The sequence below is a fragment of the Euprymna scolopes genome, chromosome 22, assembly GCF_053919585.1.
Source record: "Euprymna scolopes isolate OS-2025 chromosome 22, ASM5391958v1, whole genome shotgun sequence".
NCBI lineage: Eukaryota > Metazoa > Mollusca > Cephalopoda > Sepiida > Sepiolidae > Euprymna > Euprymna scolopes.
Genome location: NC_136503.1, coordinates 35,710,232 through 35,725,204, shown reverse-complemented (window position 1 = coordinate 35,725,204; position 14,973 = coordinate 35,710,232). Strand labels below are relative to the sequence as shown.

Below are 14,973 nucleotides of genomic sequence, written 5' to 3'. Positions count from 1 at the left end.
GGCATTATGGCCGTGTTAACTAAGCGAGGGCATGTGCAATTACTATACCGGTTAGTAATATGCGAAGCTTGTATTTTGCGAAGGAAAAAGAAAAGCGATTATTTTTCCAAGGTCTTTCCCATAAAATGCAATATAAACATGCTGCGTATATGCTATAAAAAAAAACATGAAATTAAAAATTAACTTTTATTGAATATTTTGTAAACTTGCAGGAAAATCCGTCGATCCTTACAGTACCGGAATTGGTGAAAATTTCGATAGATATTGCGAAAGGTTGCCAATATTTAGAAGAGCGTCACTTTATTCACAGGTAAGAACGAGTTTGATATATATTACTTAGTGTTTCGGGATTCAATTAAACTTTTTTTCAAAGATGTCTAGATGGGACTTATAGTTATTCTTATTGTATTAAAAAGACTTAAGGCTCCTGTTTTCTTTTGTGGCGGAATTTTGAAACATATTCATTTTCCTCCCACGTATGCGTTTTTTTGTCTTATATATATATATATATATATATATATATATATATATATATATATGTGTGTGTGTGTGTGTGTGTGTGTGTGTGTGTGTGTGTGTGCATGTATGCGTGCATGTATGCGTATGTGTGTGCATGTATGCGTATGTGTGTGCATGTATGCGTCTGTGTGTGCATGTATGCGTGTGTATACATTTATAGAATAATATATTATGTACATATTTTTCAGTATTTACCTCAACAGTGGCCAACATATGGGAAGGACCTAGTAGTATGAAAATATATTCGTGACAAGTAAGCTACATAGAAATGCTTGTGCTTCATTCCCGGAGAAAATCATCCGGCTAATTTAGTGAATTTACATTATTTATTTCGTAAGAAATGGATTCCCGAATGCATTCGACGTATTACTTTGTGGGTTTTTTTCCTTTCAATAAAATTGATAATGTATTTTTTGTTTCCCAGGATTTTAAAGTGATTTTTCCAATTGAACATTTTCTGTTTCTTCTGGTAGTGTAATTGATTCTTTTGAACGTAAAACATAAGGCGTAGAATTGAAATATATGAAATTAACTTGATTTTTATTATTCCTCTAGAATGAAATAAAAAAAATTTCTGTAACAAATTTACTATGATGATTATTAAATCCTTTCTCTCTAATAGGTTTTAAGAGTAGTAGTTGATGAGCAGAAATAAGAAACTTATAGTATCAACGCTGCCGTTTCTTGGGTTTCCATCCTGGGCCAAACTCTCTTCCTGATCTTCATCAATGATCTCCCAAATCACATTCTTAGATTATTCATAGCTATTTATGCAGACGATACTACCATCTATGGCAACACTTCAAAGGCTGACAATGACCAAGTTTTCTCTCAAGTCACTCTCATCTGGTCTTGAGTACGTGATGCAGTGTAGAAAAAGTTGGCTGATTAATTTAAATGCATCTAAAACCAAGCTTCTCTCTTTCCATCATTAACATCTTTGACTCCCATTTGGCCCCAATATAAATGAATGGTTCCCATTTTAAGGAAGCACCATATTTTGAAAAGCTTCTGGATCTGACCTTCATTCTTGATCTGAATTGTCTCTCATTCCAACTCCTGACTCTTTTCATTTCTTTTTTATATTTTCACACAATTTTATTGCAAACGCTTTCCAATTGAGAGATTGTACGCGTCTTAGATTCTTCTTCCTCTGGCGTACAGTACAATAAGTTCTTGTCTCCAACGCTTCAACTCTCTCCGTCTGTCTATCTAACTGACCACTGACTAACTCTATATATCTTTACTCTCGGTTGCTATTATGTCATTCAACTCACATCTTTTTAACAGGTGACTTTAATCACGGTTTCCTCTACACCAATTTATTATTGTGAACCCATTTGTTTTAGTAGTTTAACGTTCATTTCGGCAAGGTCGCATTCCTGGTTCATTTGTTCATTGTTTTATTAACTCGTTCAAAATTTTTAAAAACCTATAAACATATTTGTCTTTGTACACAAACTAATTCTGCATACCGACAAATAATAATGTTCTTCATCTAACATTATTAAATTTTAATAATAATAATAATAGTCGATTTCCTAAAATCGACTATCAGCAAAGTTGCCCCGGCATAATCTAACACACATACACACGCATATATATATTAGACATTAAGAGGAGATTATAGATAGATAAATAAATACCCGTTCCCATACACTTTTTTCATGATGAAGCTAAAACACAGAATTAGATGGAATCGAGCAATTGCATCGACAACGGACAACGCCAGATCCAAAGCGGGTTTCGATGTACTGCATCTCCGATATGCTCCGACATAGGCGCGAACCCAGGTTGTCGCACGCGTGAAGCACTGACGACCTAACCTTATGGGCCACGGCGCAATCTATTGGCTATGCCTCGATTTTAATTTTTTAGTGTCTGGGGAGTCGGCTTAATGTTGTTGATGTGATGTCTATCGTCTGAATAGCAGCAGTGACTACCTTAGTTGTACCGGACGCGTGACTTGTCACATAGTAGAATGTACAACTAGATAAAATATAAAAATTAAAATCGAGGCATAAGAAATAGATTGCGCCGTGGCCCATAAGGTTTCATGCGTGCGACAACCTGGGTTCGCGCCTATGTCGGGGCACGTCAATGATGAGACGCAGTACATCGAAACCCGCTTTGGGTCTGGTGTTGTCCGTTGTTGATGCAAATGCTCGATTCCATCTAATTCTGGGTTCTAGATTTATCATGAGGAAAGCATGTGAAGGATATATATATATATATATATATATATATATATATATATATATATATATATATATATACTAGCAAAATTACTCTTCGTTGTTTTACTGGACTCTGGTTTCGGTATTTTCCCCGCCTTACGGTGTTATTTATAATGTTATTTGATTACATACATGTGTAATATATATTTACTGTATTTTGTTACTATTTTTTAATGACGTATCTTTTTATTTCTTTGTTTTCTTAATTTCATTTATCCAGAGGAAGTTTTGCAAAAAAGCAATGAAGACGAAACGTTGATGAACATGTTGGGGAGAGGACGGTCTGCCGTGTGTTAGACGATCCCGACCCCATGTATACATGGTGGAATGGATGTATTTAATGGTAGAGGAATTGAAAAGACTAAAGGTCGCATAATGAAGACGAAAATATACCGCTATACATCAACGAAACAAATGCAATTTATTTGCATAAATATATACAGGAAAGAGTAATAGAAAGAATCAGAGTTCATGAAAGATGAGTAACGTTACTTGCGGTTGACTGGCTAGTCAGGAACGCGGTGGTGGCTCATGGCTCCACCGGAACGGTGTTTGTCACATCTTGACTGGTCGAGCGTTCAGCGGAAAAGAGGGTGAAATATGAGAAACAGGAAGTGACGTAGCTAGGTCGCTCTTCTGAGTAAAAGGGCGACAATCGATTTAGACTGAGAGTGTTCAACTCCCACAAACACATAACGTTGTTCCTTTTTTATCTTTCTCTCCTTCTCTCTCTCTCTCTCTCTCTCTCTCTCTCTCTCTCTCTATATATATATATATATATATATATATATATATATATATATATATATATATATATATATAGTCTTGGATATTTCTTAAAACCATATTTAAATAATTGTTCTTTGTTGGAACATTATTTTGTCAGTAAGTCTATTAATCTCCAGTATCGCTGAATAATTTTACTTACATGAATAAACAATAGTACCAATATTTTTAAATGAATCATCAGTTGTTTACATGAAACACTGTTTCGGTGATTTAAAAAAAACAGTTTATTAAATCATGGCTCCCCAGCATTGTTGATCAAACGCCACCTCCATTGTTTTTGATAAAATTGTTTTACATACTGTGTATGTATATATATATATATATATTACATATATATATATATATATATATTATATATATATATTAGCAAAAGTACCCGTCGGTGACTGGGTTCAAAAACAGCCTACAGTAAATGGACTCTGATATATGAAAGTATGATAGGTTATGAAAAGGAAGGGTTGTAAATTTGGGTTGAATTTGGGGCTATCAAAACCAAAGCAAAATATGATGAAAGTAAAAATAAAATAGATAAACCCCATAATTTATTATACCATACCTCTTGACACTGAAACACTTATCACAATATTCTGTGGATCTATGTTAAAAAACCTTGTTAAACTTTGTGACGTATTTCCATTCTATGGAGGTTAGGTGCGAACGAGCACCCCATAATTTTATTATACCATATTTCTTCAAACTGAAACATAATTATCAAAGTATACTTACGCAGATAGATATGAAAAGTCTTTATTAAAGTTTGTGCCTATTTCCATTCTATGGAGGCCAGGCGCGAACACAGACCCCAAAATTTAATATACCATCCCTATTTAAGTTAAAACACACCTATCAAAGTATTCTTATGTACATCTATATCAAAAACACTTGTAAACGTTATCAATTTTTATTTTTTAATTTTTATTTCCATATTTTGTGGACAAGGCGCGAACGCAGACCTCACAATTCTAATGAACCACTGTTCTACCAGATGAAACATACAGATTCCTGTGTCTCGATACATCTTCTATGATTATATGTAATCAGTTTTTTTTTTTTTTTTGAATAGTAAACCATATAGGAGCCTATTCGTGAGCAGACACACACACACACACACACACACACAAACACACAGACATTCAGCTTTATATTATAATAGCCACAATCCTGTATTCATGTGTTTCTTTTAAAAGTGATGAACTTATATTACTTGTGTCCTAGAGTTACACATCTATTTTTATGTTAATTATATTTTCAAATAGATGCTAAATTTTTTAGACACCCTGTATATGAACAATTAACCGTCCATTAGATTTTGAGATTAACATATATATATATATATATATATATATATATATATATAAATATATATATATATAGTCATCCACATACAGTACTGTTTCGCTGTTTCACAGCTCATCAGTGCGGCTAGACAGGCAACTACCTCAAGCTAGGATTGAAACCCGACCGTTTGTACGGCAGTCAAGGCTCCTAACCATTACGCTATTGGCGGCTGCTTGAACGAGTAGTGAGTTTAACGATGTTTTGATATCGTCTGAAATACCTCCGCTCGATTTGTTTACACAAAGAGCGTCGCTTATATGCTAATGGTAATTCGTGTTTCACTTCTCAATATGCTCAACTCAAGTGAGGAGCACTATAGTCATCCACATATATATATATATATATATATATATATATATATATATATATATATATATATATATATATATATATATATAAACGGATGTATGAGAATTAGGAACCTTGTTGGAAGAGTGTTGCGTTTCGGCAGAACAACCGTTTTCGGAACAATCGATCTCTACTTTATATGGTAGTTAACAGGCGGGAAATAACAACACTTCAAATGCAAATGATGTCAGGAAGTTCTGAGGTGGGATTTGGTCTGTCGAAGGGCGACGGAATAAGAAGTCTAGCTGGTTGGGAAAAGTCAGAGTAAGGGTATCAGGAATGCGGCAGTCGTGAGGGCTGGCATACGAAGGATGAAGAGATTATATTTATATATGTATATATATTGATTTATATATGCATATATATTTATATATATATTTATATATGTATATTTATTTATATATATATATATATATATATATATATTAATATATATTTTTTATATATGTATATATATATTTATATGTATATATTTATATATGTATATATATGTATATATATTTACATATATATTTATATATATATTTATACATATATATATTTATATATATTTATATATTATATATATACATTTATATATATTTATATATATATATATTTATATATATGTATATTTATATATATATATATATATTTATATATATATGTATACATATATATTTATATCTATATTTATATATTATACATGTATTTATATATTTATAATTATATATATATATTTATATGTATATATATATATATATTTACATATTTGTATATATATGTATATATGTGTGTGTGCGTGTGTTTTGCGATAATTTTACGACGAGTAATGCAAGAAGTCGAGTGTGGTTTTTGATAGAAACAAGAATTTCCATTTATTTTATATAAATTTTCGAAATTTTACAAATATTTGGAAATATTTTGTGTGATGGTATACTGCCATGCACTGAGATCGCACAGTCTTTAAATTATTTACCATTTATGTTTCATACTTCCGTTTCTCTTTCTTACCATCTTTATCTATTTCACCTAATCGATCCATTTACCAATCCTCGAGCCATCATTTTATCTATGCGTAGGCGTTTCTACGCGGCTTGTTGTTTGTCTTTCAAGCTCGAATTAACTCAGTGGATCTTGATGAATCTATCTGTAGAATTATTCCATGATTTTCGTCGTCAATAAATATAGGGTTGCTTTCCTTTTTAGTTTTGTTTTATAAGTTACTCTGATGGATTTAGAAAATACTTATATGCAAATTTCAAGAAGTGAGAATAAATATTAATTACTTTCGGTTAAACCATTCTTAGCTGAATTTTTAGTGTCTCAACTCGTGTTTAGCCCTTATTCTTAAGTGTTTATACATTATCCTCGAGTGGCCTTCCTCGAGTGGTTTCGAGCGTTGATAAGGGGTGACTTCCAAGTAAAAAAAGAATTGATGTTATTTTAGAAAGTGTGTGTATTATTGGTACATTATATATATATATGTATGTATATATATATATATATATATATATATATATATACAGATATAGATAGATAGATAGATATCTTCTATCTGCATATTTTTCTTAATTGTTTCTAGATGCTTGATTAATTTTCAAAGTTACGACTGAAATTGGGAGTTGAATTTACCGAGCATAAATGTATCATGGTTGTATAGATTGGTTTCCTAGATTTAAATCCAATGAAACTGGCGTGATTGGAAAAGAGTGCTCAATGTATGAACAGAGTTGATATGTAGTTGTTTATTATACAAACGTTATTGCTTACATATTTGCATACGTGTTCAGTGGAATCCTAATTAAAAAATATCACTTCATCAGACGAAAAAAGAGGTTTTACATCGCCCATTTTTTTGTCTGATCACGAGGTATATTTGAATTGAGATTCTACTGAAACATGTGTGCACATATGTAACTAATAATGTTTGTATAATAAGCAGGTTATATATATATATATAAAGTTAAATTGTCTGTCTCTGCGTGTGTTTGTGTGTGCACATTTCCCTACCAAATTACTCTGATAATTTTCAGTCTACAGACTCGAGATTTGACACAAGGGGTATTTGATCTTTGAAAACTCTACCAAACTCCTCCACCAATTTTGGGGCTAAACACTTGAAAGTTTAGATGTAGGTTATTGGACAGGGATCAATTTTTTTTAATTTGATTTGAGCCCAAAAACAATAAATGTTAAGGTGTCAAAATTGAGGTCAAAGTTCAGAAGATTTGACCTCTGCTGTGTCTACCAAATGACTCAGGCAATTTTTGGTCTAAACGTTTGAAATTTTACATAACGTGTATTTAGACATGGGGCAGGCTTTTAAATCCGTTTTTGGCCTAAAATTTGGCTGCCTAGGGGTCAAAGTTCCAAAGACTTGACCTTTGCGGTCTCTAGTAAACTAGTCAGCCAATTTTGGGTCTAAACATTTGAAATAATAAAGGGTATTAAGACATGTAGCAAGCTTTTTAATCAATTTTTGGAGTGAGAATTTAGCTGCCAAAATGTCAAAGTCGAAAGACTTGACCTTTGCAGAATATACCAAACTCCTCCGTCAATTTTGGGTCTAAATACTTGCAATTTTAAATGTAGGTTACCTGGACATGTATATATATATATATATATATATATATATATATATATATATAATATGATATAAATATATTTTATATAATATATATATAATATATATATAATATATATATAATATATATATGATATATATATATATATATATATATATATATATATATATCAATGCATGTCTGATTAAATACGACAGATTTTTCTTTATTTTTCTGTCGATTATCTGGATCTGCCGAAGATTTTCTGTAGTGAATTTTTGTCAGCTACTTTCCTTTAGCGCTTTCGATCACTGATTATCGCCATATTTTCCCTCTACCGCCCCCATAACAACGGAGTTACTATCATTGAGAGAATCCTTGGGAAAATTGAGCACATTCTGTCTTCCCATCCCTCCGCTAATATTCGTTTCGGACGATCTTATGTTTTTAAAGCATTCTCTTCAGAAAGTTTGTAAAATATTTTAAATGTAATATATTAGTTCGGGGTCACTGAATATTGTCGGTATTTGGTTTTTTCATTTTATTTATTTTCTTCTTACTTGTGTGGGGGGGCATTAATACCTCTGTCACATAGGTGTGTATGTGTGTGTTTAGGTGTGGGATAAGGTGTGTGGGTGTGCGTGTGTTTTTTTATGTATTGACTTGTGAAATGTGAGTTCTATCTTATAGTTTGAATAAGCTCTGTTCAGATTTTAGTTTTTTCTGTTGTGGTTTTCGTTTTAGTCTATTGGGATACTTATAATATTTATGATTTAATAATTATAAGTAAATAACTAACTATATGATTAGTTTTAACTTTCTGGATTCTGTCATTTTCATATATGTATCTCTATATATATGTATATATATCTGGATATATATGTATACATATGTATGCATGTATATATATGTGTGTATATGTATCTATGTATAAATATATGTGTATATATACATGTATATCTTTCCTCGCTAGAAAAAGCTTCAAGCACATGCATTACTTGATATGCAATGGAATACACATTTTGCAATCAGTGTGTATCTCGATAACGAAAAGGTTGGCTTTAGCCTAAAATGGCAAACGGACATTCATTGAGGACTGATGCAAATATGGGCGTGAATGACAATAAGAGCTCTGGAACTTCCAGGGTCTGGCCTGGTAACTCTTCGAAACACCACAGCTTGGACTTGGTCATCAGTGAATGTGTAGGACTATAGAAATTTCATAGAAGTGACTGTCTGGTATGTTCTGCTAGTTGCGTCCATGTTTGCGTCATTCGAGCCAGAGATATATTAAGTAATGGCAATACTCGAGAACGAGTTGCTGCCATCATACATGTATATATATGTGTACATATATATGTTTATATATATGTATATATATGTTTATGTATGTATATATATGTATATATATGTATATATATGTATGTATATATATGTATATATATATGTTTATTTATGTATATATATGTATATATATGTATGTATATATATTATAAATATATAAGTTTAAGTACTTTCCAATTTTTTATTTTAGCTTTATTTAATTAATTAATCGCTTTGTTTTTATTCTTTCTATATCGCAGGGACATAGCAGCCCGGAATTGCCTCCTTACTACAAAGGGTTCGGATCGCGTGGTCAAAATTGCCGATTTTGGAATGGCACGGGACATATACAGGTGCGTATCACAGGATTGTTATACAGTAGAACTCCGGATACTGTGACCCTATGACACGTTTTTTTAAAGTTACGATGTTTTCCAGCATATGGTTACGGTATTTGCCCCGCCTTACGGTCTTATTTATAATGTTATTTGATTATATACATGTGTATTATATACTGTACTGTAGTTTGCTAATAATTTTTAATGTCGTCTCCCGGGGTTCTACTCTATTTATATTAATAATGATCAAGTGAATATTTTTCCGAGTGTTCCTTTATACTTTATTAGTCGGTGTAGCTGACATTTCCCGGGTCATCCTTTTAATTCGATAATCACGACCTCAGATTAACGTTGCATGATTTTGTACACCGTTTATTTGTTCATGAGTTGATTTAAATGTGAGAAGAATTTAGTTTAGAAATTGTTATTTTATATAGCCAGTTTGTCGGGAAAGAAAGAACACGTGTAAGACAGCTTTATAAAAGAACAAAAAACAACCACAAGAAATGTCAACAGTACTTTATTAATGTGTAAAAGAGATTTTCATAAGATTAACTCTGATGTAAAATTAAATGATTTTTTTTTTCGTTGATCACATTATACTGAGTGCAACATCATCATCAGCAGCAGCTGTGTTGTTTTAACAGCGTCGGCGACCATGGATCTCCAAGTTGTGGAGCCATGGTAATCTCGGGAAGAACGGTTGTTTCTCGTTGCTTCCCTTCTTGATTCGGGAATGCATCTCCCCCAGCGAGTTGAACGCGCCCCTAGATACAACCTGGAAATTTCTACGACTATGCGCAGTACATATGGCGCCTCGCCTTCACAAATGGTCACCCATTAGGTACTAGTCAGGTTCATCGTTGTTTGAGTTCGGCGATTTGGCGAAAACACGATTGTGCACTACATACTTTTCTCTTTTCTGCATTCTTAGTTACTGGGATTCTATCGTAATACCAATCTAATATATAAAAAGTGAAGCATGCATGGTCTACCGTGAATGCACGGTGAACAAGTCATAAAAAATGACTAAGTCCAGCATCTCCTCCCATTTAGCCTTAAAAGTCCCCAGGGGACGTCAAATCCTGGTGAAAATGAACAAATGGTGCAGTTTTAGACCTTAACATATGTAAATTTGAGTTCTGCATCATGCATAAAAGGAAATGACTAAGTCCAGCATTTGTCTCCCGCCATTTAGTCCCAAAATCCTCCAAGGCCTTAACATATTTAAATTTGAGCTCAGCACCATGTAAAACTGCTAAATAGACATACACAGAAAAGTTTGGACAAATATAGTAAAATTGTCCCAAAAATGGATTGTTTTTATTAGCCCTGAAAGAGCCCCTGGGGCACACCTAAGGGTTATCGCGAAGTATAAGCAAACAAAATTATATAGAAATCAGTAAGCTACAACTTTTCAGAAAGTTTTATAAAAATCAAAGCGATCAATTTTTTAATAATCACAAAAGTGTCAATTTTAGCCATTTGAACCCAAAAGGCACATTTAAGGGACAACCGGAGTTTTCCCGGAAAATCCGTTCTGTTACATTTTTATTCATATCATGTTTAATGCTTGTGCAAAAATTTCAAGGCGTAGTTATTAAGAAAAGTGCGGGCAGATGAACGGACGAACAGACAAGGGTGAATTTACACGTCCACCCTCCTTTTGTCGGGGGACCAATAAGTATATTATCTTATAGGGGTGGCGAGTGAATCTATATCGTTTTAAATCCGTCATATATTATGTTATATTAAATATATTCGTCTGAATCTACATGATACAATCTTGTTGATCGGCTTAATTCTTTTTTCTTTTTTTTTTGTCATTTTTGAAGACGATGCCATGCGAAAGTTTGTTAACTTTCCTAAGAGAAAGTGATATAATGGTACCGACTGGATTCGAACTTGGTATAGTTAAATCATCAGTTCGTGTACTTATCCACTCCACCACCGCCACCTTTTTTTTTTTTTTTTTTACACAGTGATCACCACTTATCAAGGCCCGGAAGCCACCTAGGGATAAGGGTTATTGCAAGTACATCACATTAGTGAGGAGATTTTATGAAGTGTTTAATTAGGGGGGCGGTTCATTAGGAATTTGTTAACATTAGACTTGAAGAACTCCAAGTTGTAGTCCGGAGGGAAGCAGGCAGACGGAACAGAGTTCCACAGGCGTGCAGTTCTAAGAAAGAAGCTTTGCTCATGAAATCCGCGTTTTGATTTAGGCACAGATATAGAGTGGGGGAAATTTTTCACAGTGGATTCAGCTAGACGGGTGTTTTTCGTGAAAGATTGGCGAGGGGGGACCAGTGATTGGAGTTCAGACGAGCACCTGCCATGAAAATAACGATAAAACAAGGATAGGCTCGCAACGTCTCTTCTGTGGAAGAGGGGTTGCAGGGTAGAGAAAAGGGCATCCCCCACTAAACTACGAAGTCTATTTTGTACTCTGTCAAGGCATGATAGGCTGTTTTTAACAGCTCCTGCCCAGATATGGCAACAGTATTCCATCCTTGGTCGTACTTGGCTTTTATATAGATAGAGAATTGCATCAGTAGTGAGATATCTTCTGGAGCGGTAGAAGGATCCCACCATCTTTCCTGCGACCTTGGCAACAGACTTGATGTACGTGTTCCATTTCAGATCAGGAGTAAAGGTCAAACCCAGAAGCTTGTCAAAACACGCGACCTCACCCAGACGAGAGCCATCCATCACAATTGATGCCAGCTGGGGATCAGAGCGTTGATGATGTAAGGATAGGAGTTTGGTTTTGGATGCATTAAAGGTAACCAGCCACATCTTCCCCCACTGAACCATGCGCTCGAGATCAGAGGAGAGAGAATCCGAGAGAACTTCGTCATTTACAGTCTTTGATGTGTTACCGTAGATGGTCGTGTCATCAGCATAGATGTCAACGAATGATTTAAGTATGTGTTTAGGGAGGTCATTGATGTAGATCAGGAAGAGAGTTGGGCCCAGGATTGACCCCTGAGGGACTCCAGCATTTATATTGCAGGCCTCCGATTTTTGTCCATCTACCACTACTCTTATGAGCCTATCGGAGAGAAATGATTTAATGATTGAGAAAACATTTCCAGTTATACCGTAGCTGGAAATCTTGTGAAGTAGACCCTTATGCCATACCTTGTCGAAGGCCTTTGATATGTCAAGAGCAATTGCCCTAGAAAGGAAGCCTTTGTCAAGAGATTCACTAATCCTGTGGGATATAACCGTCAGCACATCTGCGGTAGATCTTGCAGAGCGGAAACCATATTGTGTGTCACTAAGAAGGTTATTCCTGCTGAGGTGGTTGACTATTTCTCTATTTAATATTGATTCCAGTAACTTACTCATAACACAGAGAAGACTTATTGGTCTGTATTGAGAGGGAGATGACTTATCACCTGAATTCTTAAATACAGGGCAAACTGATGAGGTCTTCCAGGGGGTCGGAAAGCACTTCTCCTTAAGGCAGCGCTTAAATAGTTTCGTAAGTATGGGAGCAAGTTCTGGTTGAAGCTTTTTTAACACTATAATTGGGATGCCATCAGGGCCAGTTGCTTTACTGGAATCTAGGTCTTTTATTAGCTTGGCGACCTCATGCACGGATATTTGTATGCTACCTAGCGTGTTCCGTGTTATAGGAGGAAATATGGGGAGTTGATGGCCTTCGTCGCATAGGGTAGAATTAGCTGCAAAGTTCTTTGCAAATAGTTTGGCCTTGTCTGATGCTGACGAGATAACCTCTGGTCCATTGATAATGGTTGGGATAGAACGCACACTTCTGTTCAGGATCCTATTTGTTATTTGCCAAAACTGGTGGGAACCAAGCCGCTGATCAGCTACCTTGGATTTAACAGACTGGGCATATAGCTCTCTTGCATTTTTTATTACTCTTTTACAGTGGTTGCTGGCAGTCCTGAAAGCAGCTTTAGTCTCAGTGCATCTATTACGTTGGTAGTTATGGAAAAAGTGATTTCTGTGCGCGATAGCAGCAGCACATTCTGGGGAGAACCATGGCTGGCTGTTAGGTTTTTGTTGGAATTTTTTAGATGGTATGAATTGGTCTATGCCTACAATTAACCATTCGGTCAGATCTGATACTATAGAGGACACTTCCTTTTTAAACATGGAGTGCAGAGGTAAATCAGATATGAATGTACGGAAGCTATCCCAGTCAGCCATAGAGTATCGGTATACAGTACGGTGGAGGGGTACGTCTGATGGCTTCTTACATTTCGTTTTTATCTTAACTGATACGACGGAGTGGTCGGAGGATCCTAAAGGAGAATGAACGGTACATGAACATAGCTCAGGGGAAGTTGAGAGAAAAAGGTCTAAGAGGCTTGCAAATTGATTGGGTGTATCGGGCACACGGGTGGGTTCGCGAACAATCTGAGTGAGGTCATAAGCAATGGCAAAATCATGACAAAACCTCCCCTCATCATCTGTCTTATTTGAATGGGTCAGCCATTCCACGTTATGGACGTTGAAGTCACCACAGATGTGGATGTTAGCCGAGGGATGTGAAGACAGTATGTGGTCTATTTTCTCAGATATGCTCTTAAAGATAGTAACTCCGCTGTTGTGGGGCCTATAGAGGGCAAATATAAATGCAGTGGTGTTAGCAAGTGCAACCCTGAAGCACATATAGGGTAAATTAGGATCTTCTCTAGAGATATCCCTGCCACATGGGAAGCCATCCTTAATGTAGGCACATATTCCATGCCCATGGCGATCTTGGGAGTCAGATTTAGCTGTTAAATTGGAGTATCCATTAATTATGAACTCATCTAGGGAAGTGGTCGGCCCTATTCCAGTTTCACATAGAAATAATATGTCCGGTTTCGTCTCCTGTAATTGGGTTTCAACCTCTGGAAGGTTGGAACGTAGACCCCTGATATTGGAGAAGGAGACCTGGTAGTAGGGGTCTACGCTGGAAGATGGGGTTCTAGGTTTAATCGAGTTTTTATTCTGGAGATATTTCATGTTGAGGTTTTGGGGTTTGTGGAATAGGTCGGCATACTTGGTTAGAGCAGTACAGAGAGGGAAAGTAAGAGAGAAAAAGACAGGAAAAATTTTTTTTATTTGTAGCACACGAAAAGGTAAAGCCGTAACAATTACCCACTAGTATGGCATCGAGAGGCCCCACCAGAGACAACTGCATGGTCCAGATCCACTCACCAAATGGCAATACAGCAGTCCCAGTACTTTGCGCCTGCTGATAGGACAGCCTCCTTAGTGGTTAATCCAAGGTTCGGGTCCCTGACTATCAGGCGGATAACGTCAGCCCAGACAAAACGTTTACCTCCAGCACCCTTACTAGTGACATGGCAACAAGGACAGACAAAGACAGAAAAATATCCGACATCTCAGACTACTGGTCACCAAGTAGTACCGACCTTTAAGCAGCTCTTTCTTCACCCTTTGTCAGAAACATCACTCATTGAATGAGGACTGAATGACAAAATAGGAGAAGCGAGAGTTACTGGAGCTGCCGATAACACATCCACTGTATTATCTACTCTCCATTAT

At 35.4% G+C, this 14,973-nt stretch overlaps 1 protein-coding gene across 1 annotated transcript in view; it reads left to right on the top strand.

The window, feature by feature from the left end:
- Window positions 1-14,973, top strand: part of LOC145243966 (leukocyte tyrosine kinase receptor-like) — a 491,379-nt gene that overhangs the window by 406,496 nt on the left and 69,910 nt on the right. Inside the window, exons 17-18 of the mRNA XM_080107096.1 lie at window positions 213-310; window positions 9,361-9,453. Coding sequence (XP_079963222.1) covers window positions 213-310; window positions 9,361-9,453 — 191 coding nt within the window. The remainder of the gene's footprint in view (window positions 1-212; window positions 311-9,360; window positions 9,454-14,973) is intronic.